Below are 22,753 nucleotides of genomic sequence, written 5' to 3'. Positions count from 1 at the left end.
ATACATTTTATTATTAAGCTGTGTCTTGTACATTGACCTAATTGTTAACATAAGTAAAATATGTAATAAAATATATATATATATTTAGAACCCTAAGAAATAGCATTTGTTACCTGTCCCAACTCTCTAACCAAAATAATAAAAAATGATCAAAAATAATCAAATGTTCAAATCTTTCAGAGATGTAATTTTTATTTGCATTGTTGTGTGACTCCAAATCCCATCTATGCATTAAAAATATTTTTTTCATAATAAATCCATAATAGTGAGTTACAGTAACAGGACTGAGTGCCAATAACAGGATTGATTTTTTTTGTCATAAACATCATTTATTTAAACATGCAGACAACTTTTTCTTTAAAATAAAGACTTGTTTGGAGAGAAAATCAAAGGAATTACTGTACTTGATTTTAAACATGCTTTTTAAAAGTCACATGAGTTTAGAAACCTTGTAACAAATGAAGTTAAGCTGCCTTTACCAGATTGACCAGAACATGTTCTGAATATTTAAATACATGTGTTTTTAGATTCAGAGTTGAAATTTATACATGTATACATGTATGTATGAATTACATTAACATTTTATTTATTTATTTTCATATCAGAATGTTTCGATTGATTGTAGGAGCATTTCGTAGTTCTATAATTACAGACTGTAGTCCTGTTTCTGTTTTTTTGCATACTTTATTATTATCCTCCTGTCATCCTGACTCCACAGGAGACACTAAACAGAGTAGTTATTATTTGGGTGGTGGGTCGTTATTCTCAGCACTGCAGTGACACAGTGATTGAATCAGGCACAGCAGTGCTGCTGGAGGTTTTAAACACTGTATCCACCTTGTCCATTCAATTAGACACTCATACCTATAGCTTCTACACCTTGTAGATGTAAAGTCAGAGACAGTAGACAACTGATATTGCACAGTTTGTTTTAATAATCCTCTAGTCTATCATCAGTGCTCACAGGAAGCTGTAGGTTAGATATTTCTTGTTGGAACACTTATCTCCAAAACAGCAACTTTACAGGAGAGAGAAAAAAAACTTGTAAACTTTTAATGGAAGTCAGTGTAAAAAGAGTTTATTTTAGTTCATTTTGAAGAGTTTCTATGGGTTCGTTCATCAAGAAATTTTGGCACAGTTTAAGAAACAGTTTGTCTGTTCAAATTATGTAGTAAACTAAAAATCGACAAAAATGTGAGTTTTTCATAGGACAGCGACGGAATTCAGCAGATACACTGAGGTGTTTAAAAACTTCAGCAGCACTGCTGTGTCTGATCCACTTGTACCAACACAAAACGAAATGGACAGTGATTAAAAAACAAGGAGGTGGTCATAACTGACTATTGCTACGCCTCTCTCTCTCTCTCTCTCTCTCTCTCTCTCTCTTTCTCTTTTCTCTCTTTCCCAGTGCCCCTCTCTTTCTCATCCTCACTATCTAAGAGCCATATTCACAATATTCATATATGTATGCATGTCTATGTACCAGCTGTTCGGCTGTAGTATGGGATGTCGGAGTATGGCATGTAGCCACCTGTGAGAACTGATCTACTATATACATACAAACATATACATTACAATAACTGCCACATTTATGTACAGTACATAAAGTTTTTTTCACTTCAGATATGATATATTATATATAATATATGTTATACCATGCCTTAATCATTATTGTCCAGTATAACATGACATATAACAGTCATACGCTCTCTTAAAAGCTGTTCACTGCCTCTTTAAGGCTTGTTTGTAAATAAGCTTTATTGTTATTGGCAGCCTTGTTTCGGATTTTGTTTACAAAAGCAGTACAGCTTGGAACACTCTTTACAAAATCAATTCATTCCTATCAGGGTTTTTGGTAGATTACATTCAATATATGGACTTGTGTTTAATATATGAACACAGTGCCTGTATACTGCATCAAACACGATCAAAGATTATTGTATAAAAGGTTTTGTTTAAATGTATTTACCCTTTACTCTCTATATGGTGCTTAAGGTCCTTATCCCTAATTACCAGGGATATGGAGTTCAGCATACAGCACCGCATATCTACTCTACGCCCAGCTATCCAGTAGTGTGTGTGTGTGTGTGTGTATATGTGTGTAGCAGCAGCTCTCACAGATGGTGTGTTGTGTATAAAGCTGTGCGAGTGTATACTGCAACTGCTGATGTCAGCTGAACGCAGATAGAGGATGTTCAGCACTTCTGTTCTTCAGCACTGAGAGCTGTTCAGCAGCAGGCTGTGATTATGCCTGGAACGCCGCTGCCTCCAGCACTGCCTTCACTCAGCCACCACCAGTTCAGCTCCGATACAAACTAAACTCCATTCAGATTAACTCAAAAAACCTGTTTCAGGAAAAATAATGATCTCATCACCTTTACAGATTTAAAGAATATGGATGTAGTATGTAAACATGGAAGCCTTTTTTTATTATCTGCTGTTGTGATGTCACACAAATAGCATATACATGTTTATCCCATAGTAGATTAGCCCATTCACTCATCTGTCCACCCCATTTTAGTGACATATCTTGACAGTTGCAGATTTTCCTTAATAATTAAATAAAAATCAAATATGAAACATTTTTATATAGTGCTTGAATAGAAATCCTCAAGATATAGGTGTGTGACATCAAGCAGAAAATTGACAAAAAGCCTTAAACTAACATTTTTTTCTATTATTGACCTTGCACTGCATTATTGTTATTAATATTTACAGTTTACAGTACCGTTTTTTTTTCTAGAAATTAATAAATACTCCCTTTCACATAAAGGGTTGATTTAACATAAAACTGGTTACCTGTTAACACTAAGTTATTTGCTTGCTGAACAAAGCCCTATAGTACATACTGTAGTGAGCAATTTTTAGAAGATAAAAATTAAAATTAAATAAAATGTTAAAATATTGAGAAAAATATACTTTTTTATTGTTGAATTTTAAATAATCAAATAAATGAGTCACTAATCTACTGTAAAAATCCATTAGATCAAGTAGATCAATCAATAATATTGTAATTCTGAAAACAAAGTTGGATCAATTGGTTAAAAAATCATTATTATGTGCAGCACTACAATACAGACTAGAAACTTTAAGCAGAAAGGCTTCTGTATGGCTCTAAGTGGTTATGAAACTCCTTCTGTTGCTCTATACAGTAGAAACCCAGGATCTATATAAAGGTTTTTCCCTAATGCAGAATGCAAAGCCCCTATAAAGCATCAAAATGGTTATTTGAGTTGTCAGGGATCTCTATATAACAATTCTATATAAGGATCAGTACAGATACATAAGTTAGTAATTCTGCATTTTTTTATTTTGGTGGTAGACAGACGACAGTAAATAGATATTCCGTAGTTCTTATGGACTTCATAAAGAGTTTGATCATCTACTTTCTTGTTGTCGGCTGCAGGCGCTGTTGTTCGTGTGTTTTTTTGTTTTTTCCAGAAACGTGGTTGTCCACACATGAGCAGGAAAGCTACTATTATTCCAGCAATGCTGTTACCATAGCAACCTTGACACGGTTGCATGGTACCATCGGTCATGTGCCACTCCTGATTACACCAGTCCTCCATGAGGCATGTCAACGACATGCAAACACAGAGGGTTCTTTAAAGGGGTTCCTTAGCCCCAATGGCAATGGTTCTATATTGAGTAGCTTATATTCTATAGGATCGAAAGAACCATTTGGATGCTGGAAAAACATCCATATATACCATAGATTATTCAATATGGAATCCTTTCAACAGAAGGATTCAGTATAGATCCAAAAAGGGTTTCACTTCATCCACTATCATCGAAAATCCAAGAAACCTTTTTCTGCACTATATAGAATCTTTTTTCTTTGAGCGGAATCTCTTTTGTATGGATTTTATGGATTATATTGATTTTACAATAAGTAAACTGTCAGCACTGTGAATTCAGTCCATCCTCTTTATCAGGTCTGTTGTAACAAATCTATACAAATAGGCATAAGTATATAAGTGTAAAAATAGTCTTAAATTAACAGTTATTAACAATGTATTTCATTTAATTTTATCATTTCTATTGGTTGTAAATTTAAAATTAATGTAACGTAAAGAGTTAAAAATGAACAATAAATTGGACAATGTAGTTTTAGTGTATTTCAATGTATTTCTCTCCTTTCTCTCCTTTCTTTTCTTCTGTCTCCCCCTCACAGCTTATCATGATCATGTGTGTCCAGTCAAGGACTATCCCCTCCCCCTTTTTACACACACACACACATTCACACACACACACACACACACACACACATGCTCCTATATGCACGTATACCCACTCCATCCCCCCGCAGAGATTACGAGTCAGCAGCTTCCTCTCAACAATGACTGATCACTGCTGCCGACGGCGGTCTTTTACTGTCTGCCTCTCTCTCTTTCTCTCTTTCTCTCTTTCTTTCTCTGTCTTCCGCTCTCTTCCTCTCTCTCTCTCTCTTTCTGTCTGCATGACTCTCCTGCAGTTATCTGCTGGCACCCACAGAGCTCTTTTGCTCTCGCTGCTCTTTATTACTGCTGATGTGTGTGTGTAAAAATTATCATGCAAATTGGAAAATATGCCCACTCTCCGCTGGGCTCTGGAGAGCACTTGGTAATTTCTGGAGTTCGCCAAAGTGAATCCATAAACAGTACTGAACGTTCTAGTCCAGTCTTTCCTCTGTGACATCAGCCCCCACTGAACTCACACACACTCTTTTGTTCACACACACACACACACTCACACTGACCATGGCAGGAGTGTTGGCCTGGGTGGGCATAGCCCCCCTTCACTGGTAGCCATCCAAGTCATCCAATGCCAATTAAAACATCACAATATGCAACAAAATTTACCTAATTGTACACTGTTACTGTTTTACACTAATATGTCATCAGTGTCATGCAGTATTTCATGATGAATTGACCACTAGAAATAATGCAAAATTACATGGAATGTAATATAGGTTTTTGTGTACATTAGTTTTATATACACTGAAAAAAATTCATTAGCTTAACTAAACTCAGTCAAGTCATAATTGTGACATTGACTCAGTTAAGTGGCAAATACATACAATTTTACATTTATTCAAGTTAACTGAGTCAAAACTAGATGATAACTTGATTCAGTTAAGTTTATTCAACAACTAAGTTTTGTTCACACAACAATAGTTTAATTAACTCAACAGTTTTGTTTCAAGTATTGTGGGCTTAAGGAATTTAGTTTACTAAACAGGGAGAGGCCACACCCAATATACAAATATATGGTACCAGGAACATTGGCACATTTATAATATACTAAAAGTTGGTTAAAATCATATTTTTAATTGGCTCAACAAATATTTTTCACTCAACTCATTTTATTGAGTTGTACTGGCTGGTAAGTTCACTCAACTCCTGACTAAAACACAAAATCACATTTTAGAGTGTAGAAATTGAATTTATTACAGGATTTGGACGCGCACAATAGTCACATTGCCTGAAGTGTCATGTCAATAAGCCAGATTAAATAATTATTAAATAATATCTGCCAAGTATTATTTATTTTACTCCAATTATGGTGATATATGGAGTGCATTATTAATGTTGGAAAACCGACATATCTGACAATGTTAATATTTCTTAATATAAATACATAAATAGTTACATTGATCAATTGATCAATTTACATTTATGCCATTTAGCTGACACTCTTTTCCAGAGTGACAGAAAAGGTTATTACTATTACAGAGCTGGATCAATGTAGTATTAGGTTTCTGCCCCAATGACTCTTATTGGTGTAGCGCAGCATTCAGTCACCCAGACTGGGGATTGAACCCTAGTCTCCCACATGATGGAAGGATAGCTCACTGGTAGGGTGTGGTGTTATCCACTGCACCACTGATGCACGGTTGTGCAGCCCTATTTTCTCTGGAGAACAGAAACAATGGAGCCAAACTGTGAGTAAACAGGCTTTTTCCCCTCTGGATCATTGAAAACACATTGTTCCACTGTTTCAGCCGGACCCTGCATGAGCAACAGGGTTAGGTGGAGTTTGCTGAAGACTTTGCATCACCCATCAGAAGAGAGGAAGCTCTGTAGAGGGGTAACAGTACTAATCCAGATCAAAGTTTAACCATTGCCATAGAGAGAGAATTAACTTACAGAAATACATAGATATTGGGCAGAGATGTGAAAAGTGGAATGAGATATATAGGAGGTCAAAAGATGAAGAACCCAGTATATTAACCAGACTTAACCAGTGCTCGGTACAGGTGGAATTTAGCTTCGCCCTTTATGTAATCGATCCCAAAACCTTGTCATCAATGGCTCGGTGCCACTGGCCCATAAATGCTTGCGACTCTTGTGGGTAGAGAGATGGTTTGGAAGAGATAAAAAGTGGAAGAGACTGAAGAGAGTGTTTCCAGCTGGCCACCGACATCAATAGACATTACATTCAGGACGAATATTGGTCATGACGTCAGAGAGAGAGAGAATGATTGTGTGTGCATGTGTGAAGCAGAGAGATAGAGAGAAGGAAAGGGAGAGAAAGAAAGTGGAGAGGGGTAGAAAGTGGGGGAAAAGTGGTAAGTATGTGAGAGAGAGAGAATAGAAATAGACAGTAAGAAAAGAGAAAGATAGAAAGTGGGAGGAAAACAGAAAGTGTAACAGAAAGTGAGGAGTAATATAAAGTGCATGGAAGTTCATGTGTAAATCAGAATGATAGAGAAGTTAGGAGAGAGGGAAAGAAAATCAAGGAAAGAGAGATTTGTGTGTGAGACAGAGAAAGAGAGAGAGATAGAGAGAGGTGAAGTGGAGAGGAGTTGAGGTATTTCACGTTTTTCCCAGGGAATTCCACACCAGAGTGAAACTTTTAGCCTGCTCCTTTATGCAGCTTCTCTTTTAATACACTCTCTCTCTCTCTCTCTCTCTCTCTCTCTCTCTCTCTCTTTCACAGAGCTAATGGCTGCAGTGTGACAAGAGACTTTTGCTGTCTCAGGCATTTACTTAATTACCAGCATTAGGTTTAAATGGAAGGCTTCCCTCCCTCCCCCACCACCCCCTTCTCTGTCATCCAGGCCAGCATGGTGTTAGCAGATAAGCCAGACTCTTACAGTGTGTTTAAGCTGTGCAGACCCTTCACACTTCAAAATTTGGGAGATGCACAGCCACAGACAGTTCCATATGGCCTCCCACTCCCTGCCCTGCCGTACCTCCCGCACCAAGCAGGGGGCGTCGGCCGCTGTGCCAGACGGTGTGTTAAATGCCAGCGGCAGAAAGAGGCCGTCTGTCACCTGCTGTACTGCCTTGGCTTCTGCTGGCTGTTTTATTCCTTCCAGAACCTTTGGTGTTGATCCTATAAAAGATGAACTGGAACTTTTCGAAGATTGTTAATCGTTATTTGAGCTGTCGAGTTGCCCAGAATAATGACACTAATGGTAATGCTGACAATCTCACTTGTGTTTTTTGTTTGTGCAGGTCACTGCCAGGGGCTTCGCTCCATTGTTGCAGTTCGCTTACACGGCCAAGCTGCTGCTCAGCCGTGACAACATCCAGGAAGTGATCCGCTGTGCCGACTTCCTGCGCATGCACAACCTGGAGGACTCCTGCTTCCGCTTCCTGGAGGCGCAGCTGCGGAAAGAGGATGACGGTCCCCTGCTCTCCAACAAGATGGAGCCCGAGCGCAACCACTCAGAGGACCAGGTCATGCAGGCCGAGACACCAGTCGTCAGTGTGGCCTGGGACGATTCGCCGCCATCCTGCAACCGCCCAGACTTTCTGGACGGCAGAGCAGACGTAGGACGGCAAGGCACATCAGACTTGCCACGCTGCCCCAAGTACCGAAAGTACCAGTGGGCCTGCAAGCACAACGACAGCAACGACAACGAGAGCTCCTCAAATACCAGTAGTACCTCAGGTTTCCCAAGCACACTGCTGCCCAGGCCAGCCCTGGCGCAGATCAAGCAGGAGCCACGCAGCGAGGATGAGCCTGTCCTGTCAGGCAACGAGGGCGACGGCAGGGACAAGGATGAATCCGTGGCCGACATGGAGCTGGACAGTGGCAAATCACCCACTTGCCTGCGTGCCCTCTTCAAGCGGAGCTTTCCAGATGCGCCTGATGCTTCACGGCCGCTTCTGGCCGGCCAGCTAGCCTGCACCCAGAGCAAGGTGAGCACTCAGGGAGAGCACAAAAAGGACCACAGGCCGGCCTTTCCCAAAGACTCCAAAGATGGCTTCTCCACAGGCCTGTCGCTGAGGTCGGCATCCTGCGACGGTGTTTGCAAGCAGGAGACGGAGTTGGATCGCCGCAGTGTCATCTTCGCACCTGCCCATTCCTATCCAGGTGGTGGGAACTCGCCGCCAGACAAGGAGCTGCCGCCCGATCACTTGTCTAAGGGCTTGTGGACCGGTGGCAGCCAGTCACTGCCCAGCTCGCAGGCTGCCTACACCACACCCTCGGCCGGTACCCAGGGCGAACCGACGCCAGCGCTCCTACTGTGCCGCCAGAGGCCTAACGCTAGCTGTCCTGTGCCCATTAAGGTGTGCCCACGTTCGCCACCCTCGGAGACCCGCACACGCACCTCCAGCTCCTGCTCTTCCTACTCGTATGCTGAAGATGGAAGCGGTGGCTCGCCCTGCAGCCTGCCCCAGTTCGAATTCTCCTCGTCGCCCTGCTCCAGCGTGAGCCGCTGCCTGCCTGCTGACCCACAGGAGTCCGGCACGGGTGCAGATGCTCCACTCTTCGGTGCTGCAAGACCCAAGATCAAGTGTGAACGGGCGTATGGCACGAACTCCAGCGATGAGTCTGGTTCGTTCTCAGAAGGAGACAGCGAGTCTTGTCATGTACAGGAGCAAGGACCGGAAGTAAGTCATTTTATTTTTTTAAATAAGCATTTGACCTGAAACTTTAATAGTGCAGGGATACCTCCATGGTGTTATTAAACAACACATACATTTAAAACTTCTCTAGTAGATTTGGATACAAATATGCAGTAAGTTATGCATATAAAATGCCTATATTTACTGTAGGTTTCATTGACTACCACTGTAAAGAAATCCGCTCTGTAATGAGTCACCCCTCAATAGACTATAACCTTGTTTAGATCCTGAACTCTGAATAGTGCTGAAACTTTAACAGATTGGTGGAATTCCCCTATAAGCCACAGCACCATAATGGAGGTCAATCACACATTTTGACACATCCGCTCGAATCCTATTTATCTATAAAATCCTCATTACTCCCAGCAGCCAGACTGTGTCTGGACCTGCTGTATAGAACCATTGAGCAATGAAGTGCCTCGTGGTAATTTATGACGTGGCAATGAACATAATAATGATCACTGTGCCTGTACAGCGCTCCGGCACAGATGTGATTTACGGTGATATCATTACGTGTCCATGTGTCGCTTGATATTTATCTGCAGTGTGAGAGGCGAGTCATGTGATAAGCTAATGGAGCGATTGCGGGAGTGAAGTCGCTCGGCGGTAGTGGAGCCCGGTCATGTGACTGAGTCATGCTGTGGAGCTGGCTGAATGAAGCTGCACTCACGTTGCCTACACGCGGCATCCTTAATAAGGGGGCGATGGCGAACAAAGTGCTGTGATTGGCTAAGACCCTGCTATGCTTCATCCTCTGTGCAGAACGCTAGGGAACATCTCTGTGAGAAGACCAGAGAGATCTGTGGTCTTTCTTATCAATTATAATGCCCAGCCATTATATGAAAGATGCATAATGGTCTTAAATTACCACCTTTACTATCTTTATTCAGATTCAACCACTGAAACGTCCATCCCATCTCCTGTTTATCTCTGCATGTCTGTCCATATAGTGAGGTCAACAATAATCTGGAGATTATTCTGTATGCTTGTTCACTTGTCTGAATGTGTGGGTGTGTTCAGGATTAACAGCCACACACAAATGGTTCCCTGATTCCTGGTGCACGTAGTTGCTACGAATTATTTATATGAGATAAAAATAAAGGTTAAAATTCAACATTTATGCCACTTAAATTTTCACCATTTGCAAATTATGCATCTCCATCAATTTTTGAAAAATTCAAATTCAGTCACTGCAAGCAGGTGACTGTTATTCTGACTGAATAACATTTTTAACACCTGTATATGGCGGAACTAACAAATGGTATTGCTTAGGTCACACATGGGAAGATGGTCATAAGTATAACCTTACTCAACCAGAGACATAAAATATCTGTTACGTTTAACCCAACACTAGTCTGTGCCCCATGTGATTTATTCCAGGACCCAGATTAAAGTGGTGTTTGTTGTTTGTCAGCATTAATGATGACGACAGTAGATCCGACAGCAGATCTCTCTCTCTGTCTCTCTTTCTTTCTTTCTCTCTCCTTCTTTGTGTCTGTCTATATCTCTGTCTCACCTTCTTTATATCTGCTTCCCTCTTTCCATCTTTCTCAGTCAGTATATCCTTCTTCTGTCTCTTCGTAGCTCCTTCATTTTGTCTACCTGTATGTTTCTCTCTCCCTCTTCACATCTGTCTGTCTCTTACTTTTTTGTATCTGTCTCTCAGTTCCTTTTGAAAGGTCTCTCTTTCTCTCTCTTTAAAGCTGTCTCCCTATTGTTATATATTCCTCACTCTGTCTTTCTTTTTATATCTGTCTGTCTCTCTCCCTCTCCCTCTTCTACTTTGTTTCTCTCTGTCTTACACTCTGTCTCTTTATTAAGATGTCTTTCTTTCTCTCTTTCTCAGTCCCACTTTATATCTGTCTGTCTCCTTTTTTTACATCTCTCTCTCTTTCTCCATGTTTATACCTGTCTGTCTCTCACTTCCTTTTGATAAATCTCTCTCTCTGTCTATTTATAGCTGACTGTCTCTCTTGCTCCCTATTTATGGATCTCTCTCTCTGTGCTTTGTATCTGTCTTTCTCTCCCCCTCTTTATATCTCTTTCTCTCTTTACATCTGTCTGTCTCTCTCTCACTCTTTGCTGACACGGATGGATAAGTCAATCCTCTCATTCTGCAGTAATCCACCTGGCCAGACAGACTCCGGTTCAGTGCTGTTTACTGTGAGGAGATCAGCACATACCCACACACGCGCACACACACACACACACACACATACACACAGACAGAAGCATAGAATAGGGATTTAGCCTCCTGCGTTGGTGATTCTGATGAATAAGCAGTGTGTGCTGTGAGGTCTGTGGTTTTCTGTACTGGGTTTTAATGGGAGTACAGACTGACTGACAGATGACTGGTCAGATTCTATATTACAGGAGGAGGGAGGACAGGAATGTAAGAGAAAGACAGAAGAGATCAAAACCATAAAGGGTGCTTTCACCTCCAGCAGAACGTAGGGGACCAACTGGCGTGTTGCCATGGTGACGAGAGCCCACAGAGATGAGGCAGCTAGTTTTGGCCGTTTGAGTCACAGAAGGGGAAGAATGACCAGTAATAACATATCAGCACCCAGACGGCACACACACACTATCCCACACACACACAGTAAAAAAAAACATTAATGGGACTTAAATAAGCCATTTGTACAGATCCAATACTGTCTAATTACTACCGCTAAATATCAGGATGTTTTCTGTTGACTGTATATATGTATGTACATGTTTATGTCTAAGCATTTATCAGACTATGAATACTAACTGTTAAAATTACCCTTAATTCATACATTTTACGTCATACTAAATATATCTGCTGTTCAAATACATGCAATAGGCTGAACTACACCATTAAGCACAATATGTACATTACAAATAAAATCTTTTACAAGTGAAATTATCTAATTACAAGGCAATATATCTTATTTTCTTCTCTGAAAGAATTTTTGTATGACTTTTATCAGATTATATTAGATTAGATTAGATTTTCTTATTAAAGGAATAATGATCTGAAAATAAGCACAAAAAATCTTGTCTGCTTACCCCATAAGCATATACACCTAAATTTACAAAGATTTTGTAGAGTATATAGATTTTGCCAATTGATTTTTTGCAGTGTAAGGTATGTAGCCCACTGAACAACACTCACTATACTAGCAAACACTGACACTGTAAATTGATTTTAAAGCTTTACCTAAGAGGACAATTAAAAAAATCTCACACCTGTATACATTGTGAGTTGTTTTCATTGCGAGTAAGGTGGATCACTGGCCAGCATGCTAATAGTAAAGTGACATAAATTATTAGTTATTTTGAATAAAAATAAAAAAAAACAATGTAGAATATAGTAAAAAAAATGTAGAATATGAGGCTTTTAGATTATGAAACACATAAGAATCCAAGAGGCCAATTTTTTTTGCTTTTTTTTTAATCTACAAATTTAGAGAATCGACTCGCAAATACCCTATCATGTTCAATTACCGAAGTCAAATGAGCACTGTATGTTAATCTACACAGATTTCTCTCCTTTATTTGGGTGAATAAAGGGCTTACATTTGCTTACAGTAAGCTTAGATTTCTGCCTAGTGCTAGCCACAGTTAGCGCTAGTAAACACCGCCTGACAGCGCTACGCTGAGGAACCCTGAGTGTTCCAGTAAGCCAGGGCAATATTAGCTAGCAGTTTGTCTTACGCAGCATGTTTTAACACTGTAAAAATCCAGACTACAGCCTGATATACTTGCCTCTGAATGGCGATAGAGCTAGCACTTAGCATGTTTAGCAGCTAATGCTAATACTGCTCCAGTCTCAGTGCTGAGGAACTAAACTAAATCTCCTGTTTAACGCTGTAGTTCAGCGGAGTGGATTATGAGGCGCTCTGTAATTTTTTGATAAAATTAAAGGATTTTATTTGCAGAATATTAAATATGTGATTTTTTTCTTTTTTTTTCATTGGCTCCCTGTAGTATCTCTTCCACCCTTTTCTTCTCATTCAATGCTGTAAAACTAAGCTCCATTGCCCTGCTATCAGCCTCCAGCCTTTGCCTTCTACGCTGCAAGAGCATGACCATTGAAAGCAATAGCTAGGCTAATCCACTACTGTCTGCTGCTATATGCTAATCTCAGCGGTCTGGATTCTTGCGCATCATCCTGACCTGTAGTACACTCTCTCACTCACTCTCTAACTCTCACTCTGTCACGCCCTTTAGCCCACATTATCTACATTACGAGTCCAGAGCTTATCTAATTAGCTTTAATAAAGAGACTGGGAGGCCAGCTAGCCTTTAGCTGCAGCTTGTTAGAAAATGCTAGCTCACGCTCCCTGGAGGGCTTTTTTTTTTTCGTTGTTTTTCTGTCTCTTTCTCTCTCTCTCCCTCTCTCTCTCTTTGTGACTGCTGCTATTTTTAAAACAGCGCTTCACTCTGTGTCCCCCACATCTCTCTCTCTTTCTCTCTCTCTCCCCAGTGAGCCAGCTACACAAACAAACACCATGACCAGGGAAGAGCGCTCATAGTGCCTCTGTGTGTTTACACAGCAAATGGCAGGATAGACTGAGAGAAATAGCCAGAGAGAGAGAGAGAGAGAGAGAGAGAGAGAGAGCTGCGGGGGGACTGAGTGGGACGCTGCTTTAAAATTAGCAGCAGTCTACCACTGGAAACAATGAATTTAGTGGAGGAAGGAAGTTGTTAAAGTGTAGGCTAATCGTAGTAGCTGGTTGAGCTGCTGGACAATAGCCAGGAATTCAGTAGTCTGTGGCTTACCTCACCGTTATGGAACATCAAATATACATGGCTGGCCCAGGGCTGCTTAGTCTACACTAGTATAAATAAGGAGAACCTCTGTCCTCTGTCCAAGTACAGCCCTTTAACCTGCATTGCAGCAGATTATGCGTTTTTTACACTATATTTTTTTTACTTTGCCCTGAATGTAGTCAGTCAGCCAAGCCATATCGGCTATAGAAAAGTGGCTTGCAAATTTTTCATGTAGGCTGCTACTTCTAAAACAGCTTGAAGGGGAATCCCACTGTTTCAGCATTTAGCTTATTTAACTGGTTGAAGATGTGAATCTTTAGTCATTCAAAGTGGTTTAGTGTGACCTTTTGATTGGGTTGTTTTATGACATGGACAATAACCCAACTAAGAGCTAACAAAAATCTACCAAAATCTACCTAGCGCTGTCGGAAATAACTGTGGAAATGACTCAGCAGACGATGAAAGATGATATATAGCACCAAAAACTACAGATTTAAAAGAGTTCTTCTAATTATTTAGTAAAGACAGTCATTCTGTATGGAACCATGTATTGTACAGAATTATAAAAAAAAACATACAAGAGACTCTGAACCAATATCTCCTTAGCATTCTTCAATGTGTCATTGCTTTGAACATGGTACTGATAGTGTTTTATGATGTCACCTGATGCATTTTAGGGAGAAGTTGTGGTAGTAAAAACCAAAAACAGGTAACCGGTACCAAAAGTGAGTTGAAAGTGTGTACACTGTAAAAATGAAAAAGTTGAGAAAACTAAAAAATTCAAGGCAACTTGAGTTTTGATACCAGATCAGTCTTTTACGTTTTAAAGGAAACCACACGCAATTAGTAATTTTAGGTTTAAATCAGTATTTTTTCATATGAATTGAAACTTCAATTCTTACATCTCCCTAACTTTAAAATGTAATTTGTGTTTTTAGTTGGTTTGATTTAAGTTCTACGGAATGTGTATTGCAAGTTTTGCTGACTATCCTTTAGGATCAACTAAAGAAAATTACTTGTGCCAATGAAATGTTTTACAATAATCAAAATTATGACTATGACTGTTACTTATCTGCATTATTGTCAGTCACATACAATTACAATTAATGCAAATAAAACCAGCTGGACCCAGCCAGCATACTGTATAGTCACACTAAGCCACACAAAACACAGCAACTTCCTCTTACAGCCTTCAACACTGAGGCCAGACAGTTAACTAATATATAACACATATGCAAATTCCAAAAGAAGCAGTAGCATGTGGGGAATGACTACACACTGATGGTACGTGAGAGGTGGGAGGACACGCCCAATTTGCAAATAGCATGAACAACATCAGGTGAAAACCCCTGCTGAATTCCTCAGTAAACCTTTTGTTCAACTAAGGAGTCTAACTGAGCATGGCAAGTTGGCTTGGTCTCAACTAGTGTTCAACTACAGTTTGTAAATTTTGAAATACAGATTATTTATTTAGACCAACTTTTAATAGGGGACTTAATAATGTCAGCTGAGCCGATTAGTTTGCTATATTTAATTGTGCAATTCAATATTTTTGGTTCAGCTAACATAAAAAGTATATTAAGAAGAACAATTTTAAGTTTTCTTTTTACAGTAGTGTAGGTACCTTGCCCACTGCAATAAGGTGCCAAAATATTCTGTGTCAAAAAAACCTTTTTATTCACTATGAAGATTGATACTCAACCATTGTGTATCCCTGTAAACACACCTTAAATTCCACTGATTCAACATTCCACAGGTTATGCTTAGTGAAATGTGAACACAGTCATTCAGAGTGGATTGGTGTGACCAAGTGGCTAGGCTGTCATTATGATACAGTCACTAACTCAATGGCTGGTCTTCACACACAAAAATACAAATATACCAATATAACAATACTTGTTATACAAAGTGACCCAACACTCCACCTAACAGCTCAGTGTAAAAGTCAGTGTGGTCTGACTGGTCTTCACTTTTGTTTTGCACTTTTTTTGACAGTGGCTAGTTTTTGATTGACTTTATGAAATTAGATAACAAATTATATAACAGATTGTGTTGTTTCAAGTTTTGAAGTGTGAAGTCCTCCTTTTTGGACTCATGGTGTGCCCAGGCTGCAAGGAGTATTGATCTGAGCACATATGTGGGTGCAAATCAGACAGCCTTCTCTCTTCCTTTCACTTTCTCTCACTCTGCAGAATCTCTGCGCGAGATAAATTAACCCTTTATGCTGAGGAAGTGAGCAGTGGGGTGGTTCTGGCTGTGAAAGCTTTACATTATTCTCGCTATGAGCCGGCTGTGGTCTGGTTATTATTGTGCGACACTTCTTTGGTGAAATTGCAAAACCGCAGGACACAGACGCCGCTCTGAGCGAGGTTTTCATCTACGAGTCTCTGTTTCGGCTCGCTCTGATATAGCGTAACCTCACCAATTTAGACTAGTATTGAGAGCAGAGCTGGTTTCGAAGGAAATCTCAGAGCTGTTGCAGCCATTTAGCGTCGGTTTTCCGATTGCAAAATAACAGAGAATCAGTTAAAAAATGTACTTAATTCAGTATTTAAAGTTAAAAATGGAATCAATGTCAATCATGAGTGGCTTGATGTGAAATGTGAATTTATGTACCATGTTTTTGAATGGAAAAACCTAAAGAGAACCATTTTATTAGCTTTCCAAAACCACTAGTGAACCTCAATATATGTATATGACATATGACATTATATGACATTATATGACATTCTTTAGAGACATTAAACATAGTTTCTGCTATGCTGTAAACAATTCTGATTTGTCAGGTTTCTTTAGAGCAAAACTCTTTACCATAAACCATGAATTACTTTTTAAACACCTTCACCATTTTAACATGCATTCATTTCTCTTTCATCCTGATCTTTTTTTACAATATCAGCGCTAATCAATAGGCACATTATGCCAGAAAAAAAACAGAATCTAGAAACCTACGAATCAGGCATAATGAAAAATAGAGGATTCTGTGAGAGTTTATTTGGTAAAGGAAAAGACTCTATGTATAAAACAATGACAAATCATTAAATCACTGGATTAATGGTGCTTCATATGCAAAGACAGCCTGTTGTAGATGTTCATAGAACCTGTAAAATCTGTTCTACAGGTGTGGGTGTTTAGCAAATGGTCCACAAGGGTTCTTCAAAGATTTCAAATTAATTAAACTTCCAATAGTTTATTACTTGAGCCATTTTAAAAGTACTACTAGAATGTTTAAACGGTGCCAGAAAGACAAACCCTTTTACATGGTTCTTACAATTTACTCCAAAGAGTTCTATGTAGTACCAACAATATTTTCACCATGAAATAACAACACAGTGTATTTCAAAACACACCACTTCAAGAATCTACTGCTGGATTTAGGTCAGAATAGAGTGGAAAAATGTAATAGTTCATTTTCTAAACGTTAAAAAAATACCATGTGCTCCAAAAATACATGATGCTCACCCAAGGCACCAGCAGCCTGTGCCGACATACATACAGGATTTGGACAATACCTCACACAAACACGCTCTCGCACACCCACACACACTCACTCTCACCACAGAATACACACTTTGATCCCAGAAGGGTGAAAGCCCCGTAGTGACCAAAGACAGGCTCATCATTCTATTTGCATGCGTGCACGTGTGTGTGTTAAGATATAGCTCCCCCATTAGTCAGCCACTGTGGAGAGCTCACGTAAGAGCAGGAGAGAGAGGAGTGCGATTGAAGAAGGGGCTTGAGGGAACAGAGAAGAAAAGCCGGCGTCCCCTCTTTTGCCCTTATCTGTGTCACAGAGAGCCTCATTACTGAGGACATGTGGCCAATAGACGGCTACTGCCTGAACTGTGAAGCCACATGAAACAGAATTGTAATGGCGAGTGAACAGGTCATCTATTATGGAAGCCCTAGGTGAACATCTCTGAAGGGACTTGGCTTCATTTCTAATCTGCAGCTGCTCCAGACAGGTGGGCTGAGACCTGTACTGATACTGAAACACAGGGGGTGTTAGAAAAAAAAAAAATATATATATATATATATATATATATATATATAAAACGATATGTCAATGTTATTTTTGGAATTATTTATTTATTCTCTTTGTAACTATTTTTATAAATAGTTTTTTATGCAAAGATTTGCTGCAGTAGTTCAGTTTGTGTTCTAATTGGATAAATATATGCTTTGCTTACAGTAATGCTATATATTATGCAATATATGGAATAGCAATCCCCAGTATCATAATAGGTATTGTAGCGCAGGAAATCCCACAAATAGAGCATAAATAAATGCCTGAGTTTAAAGTGATTTGGTGTGAAATGGGCTGTTCTAAAGAAATGCACCAGTATCCACTAACCTAAAGAGTGTAAGTCTTCTACAAGATAGATTTGAGAAAAGATTTGGACCCTAATTTATTCATGGTTACGTGCAAGGTTTACCATCATCAGCTTTAAATACAGTACTGTGCAAAAGTTTTAGGCACCTGAGCAAAGTACACTAATTCATTTATCGTAGCAATATGAGTGTTTTTACCTGCAAAAAGCACCACATATGACTAGATGAACAGATGTAAATAAACATACATACAGTAAAATGTAAGAAGGAATTCTCATTTTTAACTAAGTATGTTATATCCTGTGGGCCAAGCTAAAGAACAGTAAAGTGTATTTCCAGATTTGTATATTATGTTCAGTTCCATCAGCAGCTCACCTGATTTACCAAATTTGCAAATGTACCAAACCAGGTGTTGATATGATGAGAACTAGAAATAACTATTAAACTCAGATAAGGAGAGATTAGGAGATGTTTAAAGGAAAACAGTGTTTTAAAAGCACAGCTTTTTGTAAAGTTGCTGTTTGTATTAATTGTAATGCTGTAATGTGTTTACTGAGCTAATAAACACTTACTGCCCAGATAAGAAGCCTTTTCTTTACTTAAAATTCCCACAGGTGCCTAAACATTTGCACAAAACTGTACACCACTCAGAAAACACATGTAGGTTCATGTAGGTTGGTTTGAATAGTAAAAACATTAAAATGGCTATATTTTATTGCAGACATGAAAATGCGTGGTTAGACTGACCTTAATTGCAAAGAAATCTGGATGTGATTCTTTTGTTCACATCTGAACCATTTTAAGTAGATTTCTTTCTTGGGTTAGTTCTTTACAAAAGTGTCAGAAGAGTTCCATATCTACCCATAACCTTTGACCTTTCTTGCCCTCTGTTTCATTTTTCCAGTCTGTCAGTGCTTTGAAACAGAGAAAAGAGGAAAGAGACAGAGAAAGAGAGAGAGTTGAGAGAGAGTTGGGCTACAGTGCTCCAAGTAACAGATGAGACCTACTTTTGAGTCCAGACCCACTTCCAGAGCAGTGATCCATTGAGAGAGAGTGTGTGTGTGTGTGTGTGTGTGTGTGTGTGTGTGTGTGTGTGTGTGTGTGTGTGTGTTTGAAAAGGGGAGAATCCGGAGCAGGTTTGAATTTATGAGCGCTGCCGGTGTTCACTCTGTCATCTCCACTTTGTTGCCGGACCGCTTCTAAATATAGCCCTCCCGCAGACACCGTGCCCCAGTCTCTCCATTCTCATCCCTCCATCTCTCTCTCCACCACAGAGAGTCTCGCCAGAGGGCTGAGGTCAGAAAGCACCGGAGCTCCCCTGTCTCTTCCTACAGACTCTCATTACAACTCTATTTACCTATATAGAGTGTAGAGTACGTAGTATTACAGTCAGGGGAAGTGGCACCAGAGTACCAGTCAAAAGTCTGGACACGTTGTAGATTAATATTAAAGACATCAAAAACTATTAAGGAATGTACACGTGATTATAAATTAAATCATCTATATAATTAATAACAAAAAATCTTTTGTCTAAATGGCCATTTTACCACCTCTTGGCTGATTCTCTTAGTGGGCTTCATTAAGTAGAACATGGAATAATTCTCCAACTGTTTTAAAAGGTGTTAAGAAACCTATTAACTGATATAATTTATATCAGGTGTTTGTGAAGGCCAAACATTTTGTCTACTACATAATCATACATGTGTTCCTTTATAGTTTTTTACTATGTCTTTACTATGAACTACAATGCAGTAAATAATACAAATAAAGAACAACATTTTTTAAGAATGTGTGTCCAAAGTTTTGACTGGTACTGTGTACATATGTAATAATTAGTCATATTCCCTATATGTATTATATTCAATATGGCCTACATAGGTTCAGGTAATATTAATACATTATACACATATTATAAGAGGAACATAAATAAAAAAAAAATAATAATAATAATAATAATAATAATAATAATAATAATAATAATAATAATAATAATAATATGTTTACATACTACATAAGATAAATAATATTGTATAATACATTCCATACATATTATAAATACATATGTACCATTATGTAATAAAATATTTCTTTATCATGACAATATTTACTGTGCTATAAGTGCAGATCCCACATGCATTATATAGAGTTTAAAATAAATTTTAATAATACATATAATAATAATATATTTAAAAAGATATTGTGTTAATATTTATGTACTTTTTTGCAAAATAATCATACATTTTGAATCAATATAACTTTACTAAAATGTCATTTTAATGCATCCCATATCGTCCCTGTCAAGTAAAAAACAAGTATCTCAATATCTGTCGATTTTTAGTATACTACCTTCTTTGAACACACACTGTGTCAAAAGTTTTTGATGAATGGATCAAATGAAATTATATGTATATATTTGTGGAGAGAGAGAAAGAGAGATAGAGAGATTTCATATCATGATTATCTTTTTTCTGTATATTCTGGATTTCATAAGTGCTTAAAATCCAACCTTCCAACTTCATATTTCATTACAGCGAATGTAATTAGTCAATTTTAACTGCATGAAGTACATGCAGGTAATTTAAAAAAATAAAAAATAGTATTAAATGCTATCCCTGTGTCTGCGTGGGTTTCTTCCGGGTTCCTCCGGTTTCCTCCCACAGTCCAAAGACAGCACGTTCAGGCTAATTGGAACTTGATTGAAATTGCCCCTTAGGTGTGAGTGTGTGAGTGAATGTGTCTGTTTGTCTGTCTGTGTCCGTCTGCCCTGCGATGGATTGGCGGCCTGTCCAGGGTGTATCCTGCCTTCCGCCCGATGCCTGCTGGGATAGGCTCCAGCCCCCCCCCTAAATGCTATTTTTTTACCTGCTGCTAATAATGCTTTTTTTCTGTTTGTAAACATATAATACAGATTGTTCATCCATAAAACTTCTTTAAATATCGTGATACAATATTTTTCCCTATCCCCCACCCCTATAGTAAGTGCTACAGACACACAGAGGAATCTGATCGTGTAGTGAGGATCAGCGGACTCCACTCTCGTCACCCTGACTTGTCTCTGGGCTTGGCCCGTGTGATTGGGTGCCTGGCCCCCCGTTGCTCTCGCCCGGCTCTGTGGCCCATCCTTTATTAATGAGGCTCCACGCCGCTCGGAGCTCCAGCCAGCCAGCTCCTCTCTGAAGTGTGTGTCTGAGGGAGAGAGCCACTGAGCTTTGATCTCTCTGCCTTCAGCTGCTCACAGTCAAAAGTGCTGATCTGGGATCAGTTCTGTAGCTTCATGAGGTCCGTTAAGTGGAGGTGAAGGGGGGGTTTGGGGAGCTGATTATAGATCAGTGTGACTTATGCTTCTCCCCGGGGCAATTAAATTCCTCCCCTACTGATAACAGTCTGCTTGACTGCCTTAAACACACGATGTGGTCTGTGAGCAGAGTTAAGAACAGTCCAGCAGCAGGATCTTCTCAAGGTAAATGAGCCCGCAGCTGGTCGAAGCAGGCAAAAACTATTCTGTGCAAATAAGTGACCCGTTTTCAGTGTTTTCCTTGACATTTCCATAAGTCAGCTTTTATCAGAGCACTGGCTTATTGATCACAGGGTTATTGTGGCTTCAGTAGCTGGGTCTGGTAAACTGATGCTGTTGGGCCCTTGAGCAAGACCCTTAACCTCTTTGCTCCAGGGTCACTGAATCATGGCTGATGCTGTGCTCTGACCACAGCTTTCTAAACTGGAATAAAAGAAGAAGCCCATCGTATTGTATTGTTTTAAATATTCACAAGTGTGTAAATATAATGACAGTAAAGCTACTTTACTGTTACTTTCAACCATTGAAAAAAATTAAATAATGGTATGTGGTTTTGTGATTTTAGATGTACATTTAGATTGTAGCAAAAATGTTAGCATTTAAGCAATTTAAAAAGAGTTTATTTTAGGTCATGTTGGAGATTTTCTATTGGTTTATTCATTAAGCGAATTTTGTGTAAGGGACAGTTTGAGTGTAGTAAATAAAAGATTAAGATACTTGTTTTCCATTGGACAGTGGTGATATGGACCTGGCTTTAAGTTGACGTTAAGTTGCAAAGGGTCAGGTTGCAAAATTCAATTCAAGATTCAAGATTTTTATTGTCCCGTCACAGAGTACAGGTGTACATGTGAGTGAAAAACTTGGGTGCAGGTTCCCACAGTTGTGCAGAGAACAATATTTACAACACAGAATAATAAAATAAAATGGAATAATAAAATAAAATATACAGATAATTTTACAGTATAAACAATATACACAATACACATAATAACCTACACACGCAACTTCAACACTTTTTTTATTTCTATTTCCTTTGATTTCTGCAAGCGAAAATTAAGCTAAATCACTGTGAAACGCTTCTGCAACCTTCTTAACTCTAAAACATATTGGTGCACATAGAGGGTTCACAATACCACCAGAGAATGCCACCAGTGTAATGTAAAATAAACAAAGGATTCTTCTTTTTTTTTTTTTTTTTTAATTTGCTTTAAAACCCATCAGACAGATTCAGTTCTAGAGCACCACTTAAGGCTTGATATTTGAAAATGGCCACAGTTCATCGTGAAATGAATTTGCACAAACTGTAAAGTGTGAGTGCTTGATCAATCCTTTGAGGCTGTTTAGTCATTTGTGTCAGTTTTGTACTGGAGTGCATAGACATGCTGTGATCCTGGATGAGCCCTCTTGCTTTGACACATTTGACACAAACCGCTGAGATCTCTCACTCCACTCAGGTGTGTGTGTGTGTGTGGGGGGGGGGCTGTTCTGTCACTTTGTTCTTTAGAAAGGGAAGACGGCAGGCGGCAGGCCTCGAGAGAGCACT

At 39.2% G+C, this 22,753-nt stretch overlaps 1 protein-coding gene across 1 annotated transcript in view; it reads left to right on the top strand.

The window, feature by feature from the left end:
• Nucleotides 1-22,753, top strand: part of bach2b (BTB and CNC homology 1, basic leucine zipper transcription factor 2b) — a 170,729-nt gene that overhangs the window by 132,821 nt on the left and 15,155 nt on the right. Inside the window, exon 3 of the mRNA XM_007254915.4 lies at nucleotides 7,443-8,828. Coding sequence (XP_007254977.2) covers nucleotides 7,443-8,828 — 1,386 coding nt within the window. The remainder of the gene's footprint in view (nucleotides 1-7,442; nucleotides 8,829-22,753) is intronic.

Source organism: Astyanax mexicanus, chromosome 1 (genome assembly GCF_023375975.1).
Source record: "Astyanax mexicanus isolate ESR-SI-001 chromosome 1, AstMex3_surface, whole genome shotgun sequence".
In the NCBI taxonomy this organism is placed as follows: Eukaryota; Metazoa; Chordata; class Actinopteri; order Characiformes; family Acestrorhamphidae; genus Astyanax; species Astyanax mexicanus.
This window is presented reverse-complemented; position numbering and strand designations above follow the sequence as displayed.